This window comes from Phlebotomus papatasi, chromosome 3 (genome assembly GCF_024763615.1).
Source record: "Phlebotomus papatasi isolate M1 chromosome 3, Ppap_2.1, whole genome shotgun sequence".
NCBI classification, from domain to species: Eukaryota; Metazoa; Arthropoda; class Insecta; order Diptera; family Psychodidae; genus Phlebotomus; species Phlebotomus papatasi.
This window is the reverse complement of record NC_077224.1, coordinates 83,319,023-83,343,492: the sequence shown is the minus strand read 5'-3', so window position 1 is coordinate 83,343,492 and position 24,470 is coordinate 83,319,023. Positions and strand designations below refer to the sequence as shown.

Below are 24,470 nucleotides of genomic sequence, written 5' to 3'. Positions count from 1 at the left end.
AATAGAATCTTTCATTCACATTCACGAAGATTTTGTAGTCAAGAGAACTTTTTTTCTTTTTTTTTTTGAAAATATAGAAAAATAATTCAGTGTAAAAAAAGTCATAAGAATTTTCACTATATAGAAGTGTAATATGTAAAAAAAAAATATAGCGGGAGATAAAAGGTAAATTTAAAGAAAAAAAAACAATTTTCAAAGAAACAAGAGCAGAAAATGAAACATAAAATGTGTTCAAAATAATTCACTAACTTTTTTGTAATATTTCTTAATGGAAAACTTTAAAAAAAAAAGAAAGAAAACAAAAAAGGGATAAAAGAAATAAATAAAAGATTTCTTCTTCAATTTTTCTTTAATATTCCCACAACAAATCGTGTGCGATTTATTTTCTATAATATTGTTCTTTTAGTTTTTAGACTTTTTTTTTAAAAAAACTTATTTATCTCAATCCAAATGTATTTGTATAAATTGTTCTTTTGTTTTAATTTAATTTAAATAGCCAACATTCTCAAAATATTTCTTGAATTCCTTTCTCAAATGCAAAAAAAATCACCATTTTTGTCTTCATTCTCTTTCCTCCCAAAGAACGTTATTTATTCACATTTACAATTTACCTGCAATTTTTTCTCAAGTTTTTTTTTTATTAAACACTTATAGACACCTCTTGTTTTTTTTTAAACTGATAAAAAAATCGATTTAAATAAAAAGAAAAAAGTAGAAAAGTATATTTTCGCTGCATGGTGCTACAGAAATCGAAATATTTTAACATATAAACTGCCAATTTTATATATTTAAAAAAAAAGAAGGAAATATAAAAGAGATAAAACAGAGAAAAGTTTAATTAAAGTAAAATTGCATGGTTAGAAATTTGAGGTTAAGGAAATGAGCTCGAATGTGGAATTCAAAAATTTGGCTACTCCTTTTCTGGCCATGCAAAAAATAGTTTATTAAAAAAATAAAACACTTTTGAATTGCGATTTAAACTGAAAGTTTCAAAAAAAAGAGAAACGAAAGAAAGATCCTCAATATTTTTTATTTGCAGAACAAATTAGTATATTATCTTATGGATATATTAGGTTATGTTGGCATTTTTAAATGTCAAACAGTTTGATGTCAATTTTTAACTCTATCTGTCATTTTAAATTTCAAATGTTGTAAATTAATTTTCAGCATTTTTGAGTTTAGAGAGAAGAAATGAAAGATAACCTTCACTGTCATTTTTATATGTCAAACTTACCTAGATAACCATCCTTTCGATCATTTCGATCCTTTCGGTCCTATCGAAACCTCTCAAGAGAAGAAAACGAAAAATACCTCTCCCTGACATTTTTAATTGACAAAACAGCAATTTTCTTTTAAAAAAAAGCATTTTTTTAAAGAAATTTCTCCTAATGTATAGAGCCCTTTACTGTATTCAGTTCGGCCACTAAGAGGCATTTGGCCCCTAAAAATCCTAAAAATAAGAAACCGCGAAATACCTTCCTTATCATTTTTAATTTTCAAACAATGCCTGTCAAGGGGCAACTCATATTGGGAAACCCTTGTTAATTGTCCGAGAAATCCAAAATTTGCATCGCGAAACCCGAGAAATCCAATTTCTGCATCGCAAAATCCGAGAAACCCAATTTGTGCATCGCAAAACCCGAGAAACCCAATTTGTGCATCGCGCGAAACCCACTTTTTTTGCTTCGCGAAACCCGAGAAACTCAAAAATTGCATTGTAAAACCCGAGAAACCCAATTTCTGCATCGAGAAACTCGAGAAACCGGAAACCCTTGTCAGAAAAAATGAGAATAAGACTCTTTGGTGTCTGTCATTTTTTGACTCTTTTTGAATTTTTAAATGTCAAACTAACTTAGACAGTCCTGCTGTTCGTCATTTGATGCGTTTTGTGCAGATATCAACGGACATCTGATCTGTAAACAAAAACTCAAAGATAAGAAAGCAAAACAAAACCTTTTCGGTCATTTTCAGTTAATAAATAGTATCTATTTTATTTTTGACTTCTGTCATTTTTAAATATCAAAATTTCTTAGACAGCCTCCTCTTCGTTCTTTAATGTGCTGTGTTTGAATATCAATGAACATTTGACCTCTGAAAGACTTTAAAAAGTAGGAAACGAAAGAAGACCTTTGCTGTCATTTTCGATTGTCAAACAATTTGTCAATCAGTTTTCGGTTTCGCGGTCATTTTTAAATGTCAAACTTGCATAGCCAATCATCCTTTCGTCCTTTGTTGCAGAACTTTAGATAGAAGAAGACAAAGAAGACTTTTCCTGTGGTTTTTAAATGCCAGTGTCTGCAATTTTGACTTCTGTCATTTTCAAATGTCAAACTTAGGTGACTGCAGCGCCCCTTTTACGAACTGGGCCTCTCGTGCCACTCTCTCTCAATCTTGGCAACTTCTCGCTCTCGCTAACTTCCTCTAACACATCAGCATTTTCAGCTGTTTAAGACCATGTTTTTAGTCTTTTTAATCGTTTTCTCGAGCGTTCTCTCGCTCTCGTCCCTACAGAATCGAGTCTCAAATGGCCTGAAGGAACCAACAAATGACCTGGTATATTCTAATGGTAGCTTTAATGTCTGGCTCTTGGTAAAGGGCTTTCCAGTAGAGAAATTTTATAATTTTCGTGGCATTGTCATGCGTGAGTTGGAAACCTGACAATGCTATTCAGGCTTTTTTTGTAAAATCATATGAGTTCGAAAATGCAATTTATTGAGTTTTTAATGAAATCCCTTTACTTGATATTTTATGAAAATACAGTACGTCTTGGTTGATTTGTTTAACAAAATTTATTGTCATTTGAATTGCCAGAAATCTCAAATATGTGACTTCTGACAATGCCATGTGACCTGAAATGGCAATGTCACGGCTACAGAATCGCATTTTCGAAAAAGCTCTCCTAAGATTCGATCCCAATTTGTCATATGGCATTGCCAGAGCGTTACTGAATTCCCCTCCAGGTCATATTCCCATCTCCTTAGTACATTTTCTGGGCTGTATCTTGACGGCTCCATATCCTCCACGTTTTTATTGTTTCTGATCAATGTTTCTGTCATTTTTAAATGTCAAACTTAAGTGGTCGTAACGTTGCCAACTCTCTCTAGCACTACAGGATCCCCAGCTATTTAAGGACACTATTCATTACTTTCTTCCATCATTTTTTCACAAAAATGTTCCATACCTCGTCGCTTAAGTGTTTGATCCCGTAGAATCTAGCTGATTTCGTATAGCGTGGTGGCATTACTTGTGGTCTGTTTTTGCTTATGACCTTATCGCATTTTTTTTTAGAAAATGATTCCAAAAACCAAAAAATATGCGATGTGTTATTATAAGACATCAAATATTTTTAATTTTAGGGTTTTCGAAATCATTTTGTGACATTGTAGTGTTTTTTTGCAAAGATACCATAAGTAGAGACAAAGGCCAAAAGTAATGCCGCCACCGTACTCTAATGGTGGCAATAATATCCGGCTCCTAGTAAAGGACCTTTCAGCTTGTTCGTACTTTGACGTCTCTATGTCCTCAAATGTGTTAGAGACTATTTCTTTAACTTCTGCGTTTCCTTACTGACTTTTCTGTACTCTCCGACTGCCTCCTCCACGCGTCTCTACATAGCTGTCAGTTTTTGACACTATTGCTGTCACCTTGTCAAACATTTACCCGTCAAATTTTGCCATCAACTGTTCTGTCACTTAAAACGTCAAAATAACCTAATAGATCGTAAATGAAAATAACACTAAAGAAAATAATGGAATTGATGGAATTTAGTTACTAAAATAGTGAAAAGTTTTTTAAAAATAATGCAACATTTAAAGTAAAAGACACTGAGACAGAAATAAAAACTTACCTAATGTGAAAAAAATAGGAGAAAACGTGTATTTTTTAAAAAGAGACAAAAAATATAAAACAGAAATTTCTATATTGGAAAATAATAGTAAAAAAAATATATTTTTTGGTCAGCTATGAACATATTTAAAAAAGAAAATGCAAAACAGTTGAGATATTTCCTCCTTGTAATTTAAAAAAAATGCATATTACACTCACTATTGCGAATAAGACGAAAATTTAAAAAAAAAATAGTTGATTGTTAAATGAGAAGAAAAAAAAAACGATTGAAAAGAATATTTGTAAATAATCCATCAATTTTATTATACATTTCAAATGGAAAAAATATATTATAGCCACTAAAGAAGACGGGAAAACATTAAAAACCAAATAGCAAAAAAAAAGAGATGAATTGATTAAGAAAGTAAATTTAAAAAAAAAAGAAAAAACAAGAGATAAAATATGTGGAAATTATGTGTTCTTTATATTTTATAAGGAATTAAAATAAGAAGATAATTTAAAAGAAAAAAAGAGAGAAAAGAAATCATTATACACTAAAAAAAACATTTAAGGATTTACCTAAAAAAATAAAAATAAAATATAACTAAAAAATAGTGAAGAAAAAACTATAAACGATAAAGAATATTTTAAAAAGGAAAAGAAAATCATTTAGAAAGTAGCGATAAATTTAAAAAAAAAAGGAAAAAGTATACATAAAATGAAAAACATTTTTTAATAAAAAAAAACAATATTTTATTAAGAGAAAAATTTAAAAAAAAAACTAAGATACTCTTAAGTGTAGTGAGAAGAAAAAAATGATTTTGTGAAATTGTTTTTCTTTTGTTTTTTCCGTTTATTTTTTGTTTTATTAAATCCTTTTTCGAAAAAATGAGAAATTTTTCAAAGTTCGTCAAAAAAATGGCAGATTTTTTTTACAACTAAAATAGAAATCATGTAGAAAAGAGAAAAAAAAGTTTTAAAAACTCCTAAAAAAAACTTTAAAAAAAGAATTGATAGTTTAAATAAAAAAAAAAAGAATAGATTTCTATTTAGATAGCCAATTATACATGATGAACATTAGTTGATAAACTAATCTTATAATTAACTGTATTTATGATAAATCCATAAATTATTACTTTTAGATGTAAAAACAAAGAAATAAAATTGATAAAGATGAAAAATTTGGTACAGAAATGCCGGGAAAAGCATGAAAAGCAAGAAATCCCTCAAAATAATTTTTGTTTTTGCAAGAAAAACAAAATATTTCAAAAAAGGGATTAATTTCTTTTCATCTGAAGAAAAAATTTAAAAAAAATAATCATTATGACGTTCAATTGTTGTATTTATTTCATCGATTCCTCATGAGAACTTCCTCTATTTTCCTTCATCGATTCTTCCTCTTCTGCCCTTGAGGAAGAATCGAGAACAAAAAATGAAAAAAACAAGATTGACTAAATAGAAAAATAACACGACTTTGTCACACAAAAGAATGAAGAAAAATTAATTCCACAAAGATTTTATTAAGTAAAAGAAACAAAAAACAAAAAAAAAATAAAATAAAAAAATGAGAAATTAAGAAAATAGCTAACTTTTTATTTTGTTATAATGCCATGTTATTCGTCATTTATATTTATTTAATTTTATTATCATTTTATTTCCTGATGAAACTATTTTACATTTTATTATTTTTGTCTTTGTCGTAAGTCAAAATGAGAAATAAGTGTGAGAGGAAAATATTATTAAAGAATAAAAAAAAGAAGTGTATTTAAGATTATTAAAAAAAAAGAGAAATGAAAAGAACATTAAATTGTAAGTCCTAATTATAAAAAAAAATTGAATGATAATAAGTACATTGTAAATTAAATTTTAAATGACTATAAATATATCACCTTATAAAAAAATTCATGGTTTTTAATTTCAAGAAACTTCCTCGAAAAATTAACAATCTCCCAAAAGCAGGCAAAAAGATCAAACTCTCATTTTCCCTGTAAAATTGCCTTTATTTATGCAAAACTAACCATTACACTTTTGATCACTTCACCATTCAATTTCCTTCCCATCGAATTGCAAGAACTTCCCATTGTGCTGAGGTTGTAGGCTGTCGATCACTTTCACCATCCCTGAAACACTCGTTTCGACATCTAACGGCGCCTTCTGGCCGCCCATGTCCGTTCTAACCCAGCCGGGATGAAGGCAAATCGCCATGATGCTATCTCCTCGGAGATCCAAGCTCATGGACTTGGTTGCAGCATTCAGGGCGGCCTTGGACATGCGATAGGCATAGAGGCCGCCACTGTCATTAGCCCCGATCGATCCCAGCACTGACGTCATATTGACCACACACGCTCTCTGTGGCCCAATAGGACGATCTGCATGCAGAGCAGAGGCTCTCTGAAGCAATGGCAGCATTGCCTTGGTCATCATCACCGGAGCCAGTGAATTGACCTCAAAGCACTCCCTCAAGTCTTTCAGTTGAGCGTGGGGTAGTCTAGTTGACTTTGGAGCCAATCCAGCGCTGTTGAAGAGGACATTTAAGCCATCTTCCTTCACAATATTGTCCACTTTCTTCGCAAAGGCTTCGTATTCGTCGAAATTGGTGAGATCAATCTCGAGAATATGGATGTTTGAGTGTTCTTTAGCCAGTTGCTGAAGTTCCTGAAATATTTTTTGAAAAGAACATTTCTGTAGGTAACTAAAATCATCAATTAGTAAAAAAGGTAGGGGGAAGTTCCGTTCGGAAGGATACAAGAAGTTCCGCTTTCAATGAAATTCTCAGGATCGAAGAAAAGCCCGCGAATACACTCCAGTGCCACAGAAAAAATGCATACCCACAGGAGAGGTCTTTGGAAAAAGTTACAGAAACGCCGTGATGTATGCAAAACACTTTCAGCGTCAATTATTCAGCACACCCCCCTCGGATTTCACAGTTACACCATGAAAGATTTTTTACTCGCTATTTAAAAATTTCCGTTAGTTTTCAAATACCAATAAAGTGCCTGTTCTCAATAAGAGATGTCACTTTTCAGGGTTGTAATTAGGGGTAACACATTTTTGCAAATTTAATTTTATTATAAATATATTTTTTCTCTTGTTTATTTCTCTTTTACATTATAATAGTTATAAAATATATAAAAGAGTCAACTCGTTTTGCCACCGTCTTACTTTTTCCAATTTAGTTAAAAATAAATAATTTTAATGCTTCAAAGCTTTGTTCGGCCTATTTGTAACACAGGCTTTAGAAAGATATTTTAAAATATTTCACATTTTTTTATCTTAACCCATTCCTTACCATGGTATTATACATCAGACGCAAATTGAGTGATTTTAGATGATTTATTCCGGGGCAATTGATATTCGAGTTTCTGTCGGGAATGGATTTTTGGTTACTTTAGTCCTTCAATTACTGGGAAAAAATAGCCCGACAGAGATGGGAATACGTTTTGTCGCTCTTTTCTCGCTACACGTGAAGTCATGCAAAAATTTTGCTCAAAATGGCGGACGGAAAATTCGACATCCCGTCGAATTTGTTAAAATTGGCCTCTTTCCTCTTTCCTGATTTGAATTCTGGTTGCCAATGTGTTTTCTTGGATAGATACTCTATCTAAATCAATAGAGTTTGTAATGAATTAATGAACAGAATTTAAATTCAGTGACCGTTAAGACGTGTGTTTGAGAGCGGCTCCCCGCGCCCCTATAATGGATAAAAATTATTTCTTTTCAAAAAAAAATCATTTATTAGCCTGTAGGAAACTAATCCCAAAATATGAACATTCTATCTCAAGTATTTCTGGTACATTGGCTGAATGAATTAAGTTCGTTTAGGATGAGAAAGAAAACAAAAATATATAGCTTTTTTTAAACTAAGATTATATTTATGACTTTTTCATGTTCATTTGTAACACAGATTAGATATTTTAATAAGACTGGCATATTCAATTCCTTTTTACCAAAATCTTGCTGAATTTTGTTGTATGATTTAAGTTTTTTTTTTAATTTTGAATATTAATACATGTTTTGAGCAAGTGCTCTTGAAAGGAGACATATAGAAAAGTTATTCAGAAAGCAATATTTGCGGCCACCGCCGTCTTAGCGTTGCTGACCAACCTCCAGAGCTAAACGGTGGAAATGCTCCTTCTCAGGTTGTATAAGCCATCTGCATCATTTGCAACAAAAAAAGCTTTCTATCATTCCCAAAATCCATTTTTTACCGCTTGTTACTAATCTATCCAAAACAGGTTCTTTATCGTGACGGTTGTCTTCAATTGTAATCCTCTAGTTGTACATCAAGGCGATCACGATGTTAAACTTAAAAACCCTTAAAGTGAGTTAGACGATGAAGTTTTGAGCGCTCTGATATCCTAGAGTTAAAGAATTTCAGCTCTTCGCGCATTCTCTTTTCTGTATACAATTTTGCAGCCGGCTCAAGGAAATTGTTGAAGTGGGTCTTCTCTTCGATGAAGTGACTCAGATTTTTCTTACTGGAATAATTTTTGAAGCAGTTCATAATGTTGGTGACACAGGTGGCTTCCTTGTATGTTTTGAGAAACTGAGCCCTGCCAATTTGCTTCATTCTTTGGCAAAAGAAATGGTTTCCAAAAACACTCACGTCCTCGACAAGGTTTCTAATAAATGAAGGGTTTGCTTCATGGAAAGCGACGCAAACTTCACAATCCATCTTCATTCGCGACACCAATGTGCCTGCGTCAATATGGACTGTCGACATCTCTTCCTCAAAAACGTCTTCATTAGAAGATTCAGAAATTGGTTCTATGATGACATCATCCTGATCTGAATTACCACTTTGCTCAACCTGTTTCATATTGAAAAACAAAAGCTTTTGCAGTGATTAAATTACGAATGAATACAATAGAGTCTTCCAAATCCGAGGTATTAGAGGTTATAAATGACATTTGTCACCTACGAATTACGAACTATAACCAGCCAACTTTCTCTCAAATATTTGTGGTGATGAATTTCCTTTCAATTTTATACAAAAAACTTAGGAAGCAACACACAAATGTTCCCACATAAGACATGAATCACAGAATTTTAAATTTTGCAATTTGAATTCAACGGGAGTTCGAATTTAAGAGGTTCACATTTGAAAGACTCTACTGTATATACGAAACGGGCTACAGGACCAAATATCTGCATTCATTGTTGATATACTGGCATAATCAGTAGTATGAAGTCAGCGAGGAAATGAAGCATATTTTCCAAAAAATGAACAGGAAGTGGCATGAGTGATAAAATTAATGGATATAACTTCTTTGCAGCATAGAACATTTTAATAATTATGCATAATGAATAAGCCAAAACTTTTACTTTTCTCATTATTATTATTACATTTTTTTGGCACTCAAAGTATATCCTTTATTATAGCTTCTTAGAGAAATAAAAAAATAAACAATATGTATCAAAAGCTTCTAATTTGTAAATAAAATGACTTAATTAGAAATATATAAAAATGGGACTAATACGATATGCTTGAAGAGGCGGAAAACCAGTATTTTACAAAAACTTGTAACATATAAATAATTATATACCTTCATCCCAGACTTAATCTTCAGAGTTGGGATAACTCCTATATGTGGCTTACAGTTGGTGTTTTCGAGGAGATTTCCCATCTGTACACACATTAGGAGCCTCTTCAAGATGGCACGAAATTGATAAACGGTGGGATTCGAGTTGCAGCCAAGTTTCGTCCTAATCTCACCAAAAAAAAACTCGAGGTGATCTTGAAGTAAAGGGTATGTGAGGAATCCTGCAGGGGAAAATTCTTTCATTTTTAGACTCATGGCAGGAAGATTCCTCAAACATGCCCTTAACCCAATAAACCCGGTTTTGATTTGGGATTGGGAGACTGGCTGCAGCTTTTCATGATGCCACACTTGCAGATCTGTGAAATAAGCGGATGCCTCTTCACAGAAATTCATGATTTCTTCCCTGTTGTCATCCAGAATTGGTGCCTTGTACCTGTAAATGAGTTTTAGACAGATGTTATATATAGCAGATTACAAATAATAAAGAATATCGGTTTAATAAGATAATTAAATAAATATTATCGCGAAGAGCCAACGACTTCTAGTAACCCATTTGGGGGCTAACCCCTGCGCAATCCCAAACAAATAATAGGTAGACTAATAAATTGTAACCGGAAATCTGAGTTAATCGAAATTAGATCTTACCCTTTGTGAGAGCAGTTCTGCGTGTTGAGAACATCAAATGCACCATTGCAAATCCGCAAAAAATTTGCGGTGGACTCGCTTCCTACAAACTGTGGCAGTTGAAGCTCATATCTGCAATAATCAATGGCATCAGCCACTGAATTACTCAGCACCTGAACAGCGAGTTCAACGTTCATAGCGTTTTGGGCATACTCGATGTGGGCACTGGTAATTTTATTGCCTTTAATCCGGACTCCGGCACCACTACTTTGTTGATACTCGTGAAGGAGTCGCACGAATCTGAAGTTTATCTCGTTACCATCCCTGTCCACAAACGTATAAGTGGCAAATTTGTTGCGAACCAACTTTAGCATATGGCAGGGGTCGGGGTGGATATAAATTTCTCTCGTGCTGGAATCCACTTCATGTGTAATGGTGTAGTTGCTTTCATCATCCATCGAGAGATCGCAACCAAGTTTTTTCACTGCACTAAAGTTCACTGGGGCACCATCAAACGTGAGCCCCAAAACTTTAACTCCGGATTTCTCGGCAAGTGATATCGCCTCAGATATGAGCTTCGACTTCTCCGGTGCTGCCAGTTTCTTCATGGGAAAATATCCGATGGGAGTTTTCCACTGCATGTCTACAGAGACTAACATGAAGACTAGAGCTTGTGTTGCCTCCTCATCATCACCATCATCTCCGACGACAGCATCATTGTCTGTGCAGGTATCTCCCAGGAAGGAAAATCCGTAGACTTTATTACCGACTATATCGATGTGGCGATGAAGATACATCTCGTCAAACAAAAGTTGACACCAGATTAGACGATTTTCGCTCTCCACATAACTCTGAACTGACTTAAGGGCTTCGTCTGAAAAACCGGGCTCCAAGTCTAGTACTCTCAGCCATCTCAGGATGCTCTCTTCGCAGGGGAGTACATTCTCCAACTCCTTCCTCAGGAATCGATATGCTTTGGGGGATATAAAATGAAGTTGCACGGCAAAATGCTTCAATTCTTCTTCAAATTTTTCATTGAAGAACTCTTTCTGGTCCCTCTCCAGAATGCGTTCTACAATGGAGCGAATCACTCCAGTTAGGGATTCAAGTGAAAAAGAATTTTTACAATTTCCGCAAGATTCAGGAAGGGATTTGTCGCTGGAGGAAGAAAGGTATTCCAGTTTTGCAATCCTTGCATCTCGACGCCTCAGACGCATATCTGCTGCATGGTATTTTTTCTTCCAAAACTCTACCCGTCTTTCCAACTTCAGAATTTTTGCGTTTAATTTTGCAATCTTGACAGCTTCACTTTCATTAACTGAATGAGATTCAATGTCCATGGAGTCCATTATCGAATCACTGGCCGTGTTGCATGGCTCCGACATGTCATCTTCGAATTCAAGCAACTCGACTTCGTCGCAATCATCGTCCATGGCACTGCAGTCGCTGACGGATGATTTTTGGAGTTCCACCATTGTAGCACAGACTTTCGAACTATGACTCCCAATCCCAAGCTGTGTATTGTCATCAAGTAGAGTACCAGAATCTGATTGTGTCTGCCTTAAGTCCTATGATCAGGAAATTTATTTCAGGAATTTCTCAGGAGAATATCTTGTGTAATTGGTACGCAATGAGTGAAATGATATATTTCTCATTTTATGATGCAATTTCACTACATTCTAGTCATTCTATTGATATCTCTAATCTTTGTACTTCGAGCTCGGTAACATTTTAAAGCAAAAACAAAACAATGTAAAGTTATTGAGAAAAATTCAGATTAAAAATAAATAAGATGTTTTTTAGGTAACAGAATGAAAATTTTGCGATAAAATTGCTCATATAAATATAAACCTTTAAGACTCTATAGGATATTACGACGAACAACAAAATGTTTTCAAACCAAAGTGCAGTATATTTTGATTTTCCTATGTTTAATCTTTTAATTAAATAATTTACTGGTAAGACAAGTTTGTTAATTGCAACTTTTACTTTTCTAGACTTATTCTAGTCTATAGAAAAATAAACATAAGTTTAATTTGAAATTTAAAAAATAAACAAAAATTTGCGATAATATATATTTTTGAAATATTTTAAAAACCGGTACATTACCAATTCATTAGCGGTTGAGACCGATGTAGCCGGGTTTAGGATTTCGAGACCTTTCAATTAAATCAAAATTCGACCAATTTGTTTGAGAAATAAACCCCCAAAATCATTGACCTTAATAAATTCAAGATTGCGATTTTTTCTGACTTGGGTGTCTATGGTCGAAATATTCGCCCGGACTAGCTCTGAAATATACCGAAAATGATCCGAATCCGTAGGGCAAAATATAAAGTAAAAACGTAATTTTTTGAAAGGGATGGAGGGGATGGGGGGTGTGAATTTGGTAAATTGAATTTTCTAGAATACATTGATTTCTGGGGGGTCATCGATAACATGAATTTGATATCTCTTGCTGTTTAAAAACTACAGTGCTGTCAATTTAGAAAAGAATGGAATGTATATAAGTACGCTCGTAGCTCTCAAACACAACAAAATATCGTATAAATAAGTTAGAATTATGGATGAACATTCATATTAGTGTAATCTTTGCAATCATCTCTTATTAGAAAAAAAAGCAAAAAAATCAAAACCATGCGATATTATACTAGTAATTTTTCACTTCGATTTCAAGGAAATTCAAGAAAAGTAGCAATTTACTCTACATTTTCTTATTATTTTGAATATAAAATGATATTTATTTAATATAGGAGAAATAAATGTTTATTTATTTTGTCCATGATCTTCTAAAAGAACTAAGAGATTTCTAATCAGAACAACCCTATAGGACATTTGCAATACTGTTCTACGTCCAGGTCTAAGATACCACTTTCTTCCGTCATGAAGAGAAATATGCATAAATTTAACCATAGTATAAAATTACTGAGAAAATTCTCAAAATTTGATAGGTACGTGGTAATTAGTAAGATTTATGTTTTTCTTAATGACATGTTTTTCAACAAAAAAATCAGCAACAAATATTATATAAACTACTATATGTGGAGCTCAGAGGCAAAATGACACATATCCTATGCTTTAGCCATAGGATATGTGTCATTTTGCCTCTGAGATCCACATATAAAATTAGTTATAAATCTTTATATATCTTTACATTTATCTTATTCAATAAAATTTCTGCTAATTTTGTGCAATAAGGAAAAAATGTTACTTACAATCGGAAGAGCAGTTGGATCCAAAAAATGCACATATTTGAAGCGCTGCGTTTTAGAAGCATTTTTCTGTTTGATATCTTCTTGCCTGAAGTGCATGCTGCAAACGTACTTATCCTTCCCTACAAGGGACATAGAGAGCTCTAGACGTGTAGCCCAAATTTCCCGAACCTGCGAGTTACTTGGAAATCTAAAAAAAAAATAATAATTCCAAAACAAAATTGCAAAAATACAAGTCAGAGATATTCTTTAGCATATTTTCTTTTAACACACTTTCCACTTGTTTCTAATCTTTTGTTTAAATTAATTTCTTTATTTAAAAAAAAATGAAGAAATGTGCAATATAGCCTCTTCGTCAATTCACCAAACCTAAATACACGAATATTGAGTTGGTTTTTATTCGAAAACTCATTTTCTATAAGCTCAAAGAATTTTTTCACTGATTTAAAAAAAGCAATAGAAGATGTTTTTCGCAAGACAAAATTACCCCTAAATACTATCCTGTCGAATATGCTGGTTGGGAAGATTTTCACCGTATGCACATTTTTCAGATTTTTTTTCCATTCATCTTAATCGCCGCTTAGAACAAATTACACCCCCACGCATTCACAATTAAATAAGCTTTCACTCACTATTTTTCACTAAAATTGCTGCGTCAAAAGAAAGAAGAAAATTGTAACTTACCTGTGGAAGGTCACCCCATTGGGATTTCGGTGCTTAGAGTTGAAGCAATTTGAGACGGCGCACTTCATTTTACACACGTTTCACTGCACGAATATTTTCATACACACTCAGTAATCACTGGAAATTATATTTTTCTACCACTTGCTGATTTTTTCACTTGTTTTATTCACAAAACTCTGGACCTTCCCAATAAAATAAAAACACAACAATGCGGCGATTGTCAAGCGGTTATGGACTTGACCGCGGCGTGTCGCTCGCGTCATGCCTTCATGGTGCAAATTTGAATTCTCTATAGAAATTTGGCCAAAATAACGAACATTCCAGGGGGGTGATTCAGCATATTTTCAGCATCAACAGTTCATAAGAAATATATTTCAAATATACCTAGTGAAAAATTTACATAGATTTAGGAGAATTTTAAAAATTATTTTATAAAAGAGCTCTTAATAGTCAATTTGTAGTAAATTCTTTCAATCCATTTTCACTTAAGCCGGAACTCCCTGTATCTCGGCTCTTTGTTGTCCAATATTAGAGTTGCTTTTATGGTTAGAGGTTGCCAGTTAGAAAAGAAGCGTAGAACGAGACACTAATAGATCACGAATATGATATAGGGGAGAACGGGGTACATATGTATAGTCAACAAATTAAGCTTTTTCTTGTTCGAAAACAAGAAATCGATATCGATATCGAAAACCATTCCAATATCGAATTTTTAAAGATCAAAGATAACCCACTTAGAAGGACCTATTTTTCAGCCGATTTGCTTAAAATTTAATTTTTTTAACACTTAAAAACCCGAACCAAAAAATCACGTAAAATACCAAACTGGCATAAAATGCCAGCGCTGATATTATCAATAAAAAAGCATTTTTTCAATAGTTTTTCATTCCTTAAGAATTCTACAGCAGTTCGAGGACTCATAAATTAATTTTCCATTAAATATTTTCTCATTTTCTTGTCATTTTTATACAAATTTTCTGAAAATTTACAAAAAATGCCAACTAGAATTTTTACAGATTTTTGTAGCAAAAAGCCAATTTCTATTGCTTTTCCTTTTTCCTAGAATTTTGGTAAGGATTTTAGGACTCATATAAATATATTTTCCTGTAAAAGTTTCAAATTCTCATATAGTTTGCGCTTTTTTTAAGAAAATTATATATGAAATTCCTTCCAACAGGAATACGAAAAAGAAAAACAAGGCATAATTGAATTTTCACCTAATTTTTCTCCACAGTACCACTTTACAACAATTCTAGGTCTTATATTACTTAATTTATAATAATTATTTTTTCATTTTCACGTATTTTTTACGATTTTTTCGAATCGTGACAAACCTCAAAAAATGTTAACTTTTTTAGGTTATGAGCCATTCAAATGTCCATTTCGGATGCCATCTCTGTATAAAAAAAGGTAGCGCATTTTACGCCCGTTTTTTGTTTTTTCCCTATTTTTAAAATAATAGAAAAGTTAATAACTTTTTTTTCACTAAACGAAAGCTAATTAAATTCTCTATACATTCGTATTATCACTTTAGCATAATATTTAATAGAATTCCTACTGAAGTTGCAAACTTAAAAGTGGAGTAAAATGCCACTTTGGGTTTTAAGTGTTAAAGATCTTGAAATTTCTGATCCAACTGCATCGGACTTTATTGTTCATGACCATGAGTCGGCACACTAACCGTAATTAACTTTCTCAGAATTTTTTCACACAAATGTTTTTTATTTGTTCGAAAGCTTGTGATACGACTAGAGACCAAACGGTAAAACATATCGACTTTCGCTTTCCGAAGACCCCTCCATAAGTCAACAGTTATTTTTTTTCTCTTCCCCCCATCCCCGACCTTCAACTCCAAAACCATGGTTTTTGTTTTATTTCGAAAACTACACCTACAATTTCTTTCATTTTCGAATTTGTTTTGGAAGTAGACAAGGCACATATTTCGTCCTTGGACACCTATGTTACAAACCCATTTCGATAACGGATTTTCGAAAATCAAAGTTTAACCCGAGATTTAACCGCACTTTGGATAGCCTATTTTTCAACCGATTTGCTTAAATTTAATTTTTTTTTGAAAGCTTGAAATTTCTAACCTAACTGCATCGGTCACAATCGGTCATGAATGAATATAGTACACGGAAATGATCTATCTTTCTCGGATTCACTTTTTTCGAGAGCTTATTACTCGTGGTAAAATATTCTAATTAAGTCATTGAGTTAAGAACCTATTAAGCACTTAAAGAGTTACACTCAGTCCCGCGATTATGCACATTTTCGGGACCGAAAAACACGCTCGAAATGGTATTACGCATCGAGAAAATTTGCATACCCGTAGGGGCTTTCTTTTGAATAAATCGACCGTAGAACGAATTTCGCGCGGATTAAAAGTAGTCAAAAAAAAGATTCAACTGTTTAATAGAAATGCAATAACAAACAGTACTTTTTGGCCAGAATTCTTCAATAAATGGTTAGAATATTTTAAAAAAAAATTACCTCAATAATAGAAATTAAAGTTTTATTCTGAAAAATAAGCACTACTGTTTTCAAATTTCCCGCGTCGCTCCTTAGTATACATTCAGGCGAATTTCAAAAATGATTTCATAAATTGACTCCCAATGGTAGTCAAACTTGCATCATTTTATGTGCATAATTCCGTCTGGTCCATAATCCCGAAGTGCATAATGCCGGGACAGAGTATAATCGGTTATGGAACATGGGGCAAAAGGGGCAAAATGTGACAAGTTAAAAATTCCATTATTCAATATCTTCAAGATAAGATATCGTCCATGAAGCGGACTGTGAATTTTTTTTTTTACCGTAGATAACCTTTATGAACCTTCCTACACGTCCGAAGTTTTAAGGAATTCGAGTGAAGAATGTGATAAAATTAAAAAAAAAAATAGAGCTTCATTTTAAATTAAGTGGGTGCTTTAGAATTATTTGGATCCCCCAAAAAGTAATCAATGCAATTGATGTAATCTCTTTAGAATTTTTATCAAACATTACTCGAGATATCCCGTGTCCAGTCTGCTCTTTCTGTATTTTTTTTATTTAATTATGTTGAATAGTAAATTTTCAAAGTTCGCGAAATATATCCATTTTTTCTGGTAAGGTTTTTTTTTACCAAATTTCCTTATTTAAATTGGATTCATCCCACTCACGAAAACGGAATATAAATTTAAATATTCGACATCCTTTTCTTAAAATACCCTTAAAACCCCTAAATGTATGCAAAAAACAGCCCACACACATTTCAGCGATTTCAGCCCAGAATTTTCTGATGATTTGCAAAATTATTATCTTATCAATTGTTTTCTTGAGAACCCTGCCTTCCAGCTACATCACCAGTCGCTTGAATTGCTTTTCAGAGCCTCAAGAAATTTCCATGCGGTACATGACGTCAAATTAATTTTCCAAAATGCTTAAACTTTTTGTCGAAGAAATCCCCGGAAGTTATGCAAGATTCTTGAGGAATTTGAATGATAATCTACCTGAAGCTCTGATGATCAAATTTATCTGCTATATTGCTTATCATGTCGAGATTAGGAGAAATATCTGAAGTGGTAAAGTGTTTTTAGTGTTTTTATCATCTTAAAGAGTTTCAATTTGTGAATTCAGAGGAATTTGGAGCAATATTACGTCACGTTTCTGGAGCATTCTTCCCAATGACGTCATTCAGCCAAGACACACTCAACTACGCTGAATTTCGTCAAGTTTGGAGGGGCAAGCACTGTTTAAAAGCATCAAACATAGCGACACAGTGACAAAAGGTGGCAATCAATCAAACTAATTTGTTCCTCTGCACAGTTTTTCGCAGATTTTCCTCGATTTTTCTCAGTTAAAGTGTTCAGTGAGTGCTGAGTGACCAAGATAAGTGTAACAGGAGTAAAATGGCACCAATTAATGGTAAGTTTTATGCCTGGAAATGTACTTACTTGGGCTTTTTCTGCATTTCTCACGGTGGCCAGGAGGTGTTTGGGCATTTCCCGACCATTCCGCACAAGACACTTCACCAATCCCAGGCCTAGGCCCCTGTTGCACCCGGTAATGAGGATGGAATTCATTGTTTCGAGGGCTTTGTGGCGCAATTAATTGAGATATCTTGTGGCCTTGATGGGCAGCAAATAGAGAACTTTCTCACGCTTCAGCTGGCTCTTTTGCGTTCTTATCGCACCTGAACAATCACCACGGTCAATGGGGCACAAAGGACACTCGCGGAAAATGCGCGATTTATGGCCAATCACGGGGAAAATTGGCAAGAAAATCAGATATTTTTTTGTTGAGGATGAATGAGAAAAACGAATGCCGGGTGAATTTGCAGCTGTCAGCCACTTGGGGCGCTGCAGTCGTGTGTCTAAGATGGCGATTTTGAGAAATTTTTCCACAAAACTCCTTCGACCGGTTTTCCAAAATATCTCCTCCTGTAGCCAATGTACGCTAATCCGACATCTCTCCAGTCGTAAGTAGACCCCTTCCCTGTGGGATTAGCTATCAGTGTCGTCCAAATTCCTGGCCATTAATTCAAAATTTCGCATGAGAAATCGCAAAAACAATCTGCGCAATTTGCAAGGTGTCCGGAAAGCCTCAATTTTCCCCGGGTTCTAAGCCCCTGGCTGAAGGATTCCCTAAAGATGAGATGGCAAATCCATCTGGGAATCTCCTTCCGTCTGCTTTTTGTCCTTCTGTCCCTCCCAAACCGTGCAATTTCGCAATATTTCCTGCCAATGAATCAGTGCCATGTCAATGACAGTAAGTTCCGGAAGTGATTCCTTGAGATTTCCGGGAAGATTGCTTATCCTCCAAAAGAGTCAATTGCAAAAGCTGAGAGGATAAATTATGCTTCCCTTGCAGGAACATTCGATTACGATCTTGTTGTGATTGGAGGAGGATCCGGAGGTTTGGCATGTGCCAAGGAAGCCGTGGGGCATGGGGCTAAAGTGGCTGTCCTGGACTTTGTGAAACCCTCTCCGCAGGGCACAAAGTGGGGTCTGGGGGGTACATGTGTCAATGTGGGCTGCATTCCCAAGAAGCTCATGCATCAGGCCTCTCTCCTGGGAGAGGGAGTTTATGAGGCTCAGGCCTACGGATGGACAGATGTCAGCAATGCAGGAAGCACCATCAACTGGCCAGCCCTCACAGAAGCCGTGCAGAATCACATCAAGTCAGTGAATTGGGTCACTAGAGTGGATCTGAGGGACAAGTAAGTGAACAATCTTTCATTTTGAGGCGATTGCTCTCGATGTCGTCATTCAAAAAGCATGATTTGCAAGTTTATGACGCGATATCAGCAACATTCCATCTGCTAATGCTTTCAGAAATACTCAGAAGGTTCAGAATATTGATATTTCATTGAGCAATTCACGCGATTAGTGGAAATTTGAAGGGGGATTTATCTCAAAAATTAAAAAAATAAATATTCATATCGTTTGAAAGAACAGGGTAAGCCTAAAATTAATGAATCGTGAGTTAAATGCCTCAAAAGTACTTTTGCAATAATTTACCGTTTACCGGTTCGCAACCAATTCAAACCGATTCATAAATCACTCAAAAATCCCCCCAAAATAGTTTTAAAAGTAATACAATTGATTTTCGGACAAAAAACACTTTTCTATTCATAACCGGTTAATTACCGGTTCACAACCGATTTGAACCGATTTATAAATCAGTCAAAACATTGCCTAAAGTACACCTCAAGAGGAATATAATTGAATTTTAAATAAAAAAAAATTGTTATTGGTCATAAACTGCTTCAGAACCGCTTGGAACTGATTGGAACCGATTGGAACGATGTCCAATTTTATTGGAAATTCCAAGACCTTTCCAACAAGCCCAAAATATGACACAAATCGAATGAAAATCGGTCTGTAGAGCCTTTTTAACTTTTGACCTTGAAAAACCGTTTTTAGGAGTGATTCAACCGAGGGGTTACTCATAAGAAAAGAAATTGGCTTGCGTTTCCCGTTTCCAGAAACACGAGAAATGTTTCTCCGTTTCCGTTTCTGTTTCTATCGCTAAAAAAAAATGTGTTTCTCTCGTTTCTTGGTGTGTTTCCTCGTTTCCAGTTATGTTTCTTCGTTTCTAACCAGGTTTCCTTGTTTCTAGTTGTGTTTCCTCGTTTCCAGTTGTGTTTCTTGCGTTTCTAACCAGGTTTCCTTGTTTCTAGTTGTGTTTTCTTGTTTCTAGTTGTGTTTTCTTGTTTCTAGTTGTGTTTCCTCGTTTCCAGTTGTGTTTCTTGCGTTTCTAGTTGTGTTTCTGCGTTTCCATGCATATTTCCTTGTTTCTACTTTGTTTCTATCCAAATTTTTATCAAGACATTTAAATCCGTAATTTTCTTTCAAATTTGAATAGTTTTATCGGAATTTTTCTTCCCAATGCAGAAAAGTGCCCGACTAAACATATGAACATTGTGGAATTTGTGTCGCATCAGGTGTTATGTTAGCTCAATCTGGCATGCTTTTTATGTAGAATTATTTATCTATGTCTAAAATAATTTTATTAGACATTTAGACTGGCGATAGCGTGGGGTAAATTAAGTTAATTCAAAATCTGCTGCAAATGGAAATTTTTTGCTACGGCTACTACAAATGGAAACTTCATTGTTTCACGATAATTACAGTACTAAATTATTATATTTATATAATTTTCTATACAACAGTTTCATTATTTGGGTAATTTTGCTCCAAATTAAGTGAAAATGCATTTATATTCACTAATTTTAATTTGTTAATTTCTCAGAAAAATTAAAAGTGTACCTTTTCACTATCGAATTTTTCATCGATCGACCATGTTTTCCAATGAAAAACAAAATGAAACTGTTGTTTATTCGTTTTATTTAACATTTAATGTCATATTTCTGGCTAATTTTAGTTAATTGTTAACGGTACGTAAAGTTTTCAAATGAAATAATAACCTATTTCGTGAACAAAAACTAGCCAATTAGCCAAAAACAACCAATTAGAAACTTTCCCTTGTCTCCATTTGGATTAATTTGTTTCCAATAGAAGCATTTAACGCTCGCGTATTTTTCCTGTACTTAAGAAGTTTTCAAATTATATCTAAAGAATTTTTACTAAACAGTAACATTCTATAGAAGAGTCAAGGAGCAAATTTATGTAATTCTCTTCAGAAAAAAAATCAACTTAATGTGTTGAACCTTCTGTCAAAGTCAAAGCGTCTGGAAATGGTTTTGAATTAGGACATTTAGCCTAGAAAAAATCTGCAAAAAAAATCTACAAAATATCCACAGAATTTCGTCAGAGTATGGTCCAGGATTCGTCAGAAAATCTGCAAAAACTTTCTGATGAATTTTTTCCCAAGCCCAAATAAAATTCGTAGGAATATCTACAGATTTATCAGCAGATTTTCGGCAGAAGTGTAGATATTTTCTGCAGAAATCTTAAAGATATCTGACGAAATTATTTGACGGGGTTACAAGGTTGGGTGTCAAAAAGCAAATGCCGGAAATTGGCGGGAACCGTTACATTTGACGTCTAGATTTTTGGGGACGAGCGTACCCAAAAAGTTTGAACAAGTTTTTTTGAAAATTTAATAAAAAATTATTTTTTGAATTTATGCAATCTATAATTGTTAGTTATCATACTTATTGGCCCCGAGAAGTTTTTCCTTATTCTGGTCTAGAAATATCAAAAAAGTCAGAATATCTGCAAGGAAGCAGAAAATCGAGAATTCTCGATTTTTGGCCAAGTACATTAGGGCGTTTCAACTAGGAAAAATTTTTTTTGGCACTATTCTCACGGTGGTGTATTTGATGAGACAAGAAAGTTTTTCTTCGACGACCATATGATCAGACGACGCTCTTTAGAGGTGGCTGAACGACCCTCTCTGTAGAACAAATTTCTGATTTTACACTACAGAGAGGGTCGTTCAGCCACCTCTAAACAGCGTCTGATCATATGGTCGTAGAAGAAAAACTTTCTTGTCTCATCAAATACAGCACCGTGAGAATAGTGCCAAAAAATTTTTTTCCTAGTTGAAACGCCCTAAAGTACATCTTAGCTCAGGAGTTAATTGGGGTCCTGCAAAAAATATCCTAGATTTGGACATCCTTATTGAATTGGATTTTTTCAATTTTAAATAGTCCAAAAAAATTTCTTTTTCCATGGGTACGCCCAGAGTCCCAAAGGAGACGAAAGAGTTAATGCAGGCAAATTTTCTTGTTAGTGACATTTGATAATTGCACCAAACTTGACATTTTGATTACCTGGGGAAGATAAAAGGGTAAGCCCGTTGTCCTAATAAGTGATAAAGAAGCACTGAATGGCCTCCTGTGAGATTCCTGTACCTGGGAAAGATAGAGGGGATGAGAAAGGGATTTGATAAGCCTTATTCTATCTGACTTGAAGTGATCGCGATTAGGGAAGCTCCCTTCGTCTAAGATTTACTACTGATCTTTGATAAAAAATACTTTCAATGATTTCTTTGAACTTGTTTAATTACTTGATAATTTTTTACTAATTTGGAATTTTCACTGAACTGATTTGATCACTAGCGGATTTGTAGAAAAAAAAGAGAACGGATTCTTGTGACAGCGTTTTTTATAGTCTTTCTCTGGCGGAAATCGAGATGACTTTTTTTCGATGATTTCTGCAGTGCGTCTCCGTTGAAATGTCAAAACATAGAAACACCCGGCTAACCCAATATCATCAACACTTATAAGAATTCCAATGTGCAGTTGAGGATTAATGGGGAATTGGTTTGCAGGAAGGTGGAATATGTGAACGGACAAGGGTACTTTAAGGATCCTCACAATGTTGTTGCGGTGATGAAGAACGGAACGGAGAAAGTGCTCAATGCTAAACATATCGTGATTGCGGTTGGTGGTCGTCCACGCTATCCAGACATTCCAGGTGCTCTTGAGTACGGAATCACCAGCGATGACATCTTCAGCTGGCCAACGCCTCCTGGAAAGACGCTCGTCGTCGGAGCGGGATGTAAGTACAGAAAAAATGATAAAGTTCTCTCTCGCGTGCTTTCCGTTATCAAGGCTACTTCAGCTACTTTCAGATAGTAACAATTTATTGATAATTCAATGAACATTAAAAGTGTGATAAGGGTAATTATCAATTTATGGATAATATTTGCTTCCAAATTGAAATTTATGAGATATCTTCTTGATTGATGTGGATCAAGACTGATATTTTGCAATGTTTAATCTGGTTTTGCGGCATAGACATTGGCCTGGAATGCGCTGGATTTCTGAAGGGTTTTGGATACGATGCCACAGTGATGGTGCGTTCGATTGTCCTTCGGGGCTTTGATCAGCAAATGGCGGACATTGTGGCCAGTTCGATGATTGAGAAGGGAATCAATTTCCTGTTCAAAACAATTCCGACTTCGGTTGAGAAGACGCCCGAGGGGCGACTTCTGGTGAAGTATCGCAACAGTGAAGGGGTCGAAGGCAGCGATGTCTTTGACACTGTTCTGTTTGCAATTGGTCGGACGGCTCTGACGGATGATCTGAAGCTGGAGAATGCGGGAGTGAAGGTGAATGAGGATAACAGCAAGATCCCGGTGAATGAGTCTGAAGAGACAAATGTTCCGGGGATCTATGCGGTTGGGGATGTGATCAATGGACGGCCAGAACTGACTCCAGTGGCTATCCTTGCGGGTCGTTTGTTGGCCAGAAGAATCTTTGGGGATGGGAAGGATTTGATGGATTACAGGGATGTGGCCACGACGGTCTTCACGCCGCTCGAATACGGTTGCGTGGGGATGAGCGAGGAGGCGGCTGTGAAGGAATTCGGCGAGGACAACGTTGAAGTATTTCATGCCTACTACAAGCCAACGGAATTCTTCGTTCCGCAGAAAAGTGTCCGGTATTGCTATCTGAAGGCCGTGGCGAAGAGAGAAGGAGACCAGAAAGTCCTCGGACTGCACTACGTTGGGCCAGTTGCAGGAGAAGTTATTCAGGGATTCGCAGCTGCAGTCAAGTAGGTTTCAGGCTTTTTGTCCTTTCCATTAAAAATTTCAGGAACTCTCTCCGAAAATCCTGTAATTTATTTTTTATTTCCTGCTGTTTTTCCCTCAAGATCCGGCCTAACGATGAATATTTTAATGAATACGGTGGGCATTCATCCGACAACTGCAGAGGAATTTACTAGGCTCAACATCACGAAACGCTCAGGAGTTGATCCAACTCCAGCTTCCTGCTGCAGTTAAATCATTTTTGTTTTCATCTCGCGTTGAAGTAATCTTAAAAGAATTGTACTCACGAAGAACACAAAACACCTTCAACCGATTCTCAGTGTCACACCAATTGGAAATTTATTGTATTGTTAGTAAAAAAGAATTATTTTTTGTAGAGAAAAATACACATTTTCACAGGAGGAACTCACATCAATGAAATTGTTTTTATTTTGGGAAAAATGCACACTCGATTTGCCGTTCTCTTTATTGAGCCACTTTCAATTTCATTGATGGATTTACCAATTGATTTTTCTTGTCAGACAAATTTTACAGGGACGCGGCAGAAGTGTCCACAAAAAGTGCTCAATTTCTTGAGGCATTTTACGACGACAAATAATTCAATGGAATTATTCAATAAAATAGAGTGATGACAGAT

The 24,470-nt window shown here is 34.8% G+C and overlaps 2 protein-coding genes across 4 annotated transcripts; one reads left to right on the top strand and one right to left on the bottom strand.

Moving 5' to 3' along the window:
* Positions 1-427: 427 nt before the first annotated feature.
* Positions 428-18,105, bottom strand: LOC129806090 (C-factor). Its single transcript, XM_055854423.1, has 2 exons — positions 17,824-18,105; positions 428-6,480 (listed from the first exon to the last, which is right to left on the bottom strand). The coding sequence occupies exons 1-2, from the start codon at positions 17,950-17,952 to the stop codon at positions 5,863-5,865; spliced, it is 747 nt and encodes a 248-aa protein (XP_055710398.1). The 5' UTR covers positions 17,953-18,105; the 3' UTR covers positions 428-5,862.
* LOC129806089 (thioredoxin reductase 1, mitochondrial) lies at positions 17,424-24,248 on the top strand. 3 transcript variants are annotated; one of them, XM_055854422.1, is made up of 5 exons: positions 17,424-17,794; positions 18,740-19,088; positions 22,610-22,839; positions 23,079-23,838; positions 23,938-24,248. In XM_055854422.1, the coding sequence occupies exons 1-5, from the start codon at positions 17,779-17,781 to the stop codon at positions 24,065-24,067; spliced, it is 1,485 nt and encodes a 494-aa protein (XP_055710397.1). In that variant the 5' UTR covers positions 17,424-17,778; the 3' UTR covers positions 24,068-24,248. The 3 variants fall into 3 exon arrangements, with proteins under 3 accessions (XP_055710397.1, XP_055710395.1, XP_055710396.1); XM_055854420.1 differs by lacking the exon at positions 17,424-17,794 and adding an exon at positions 18,176-18,347; XM_055854421.1 differs by lacking the exon at positions 17,424-17,794 and adding an exon at positions 18,342-18,637.
* The last annotated feature ends 222 nt before the right edge of the window (positions 24,249-24,470 follow it).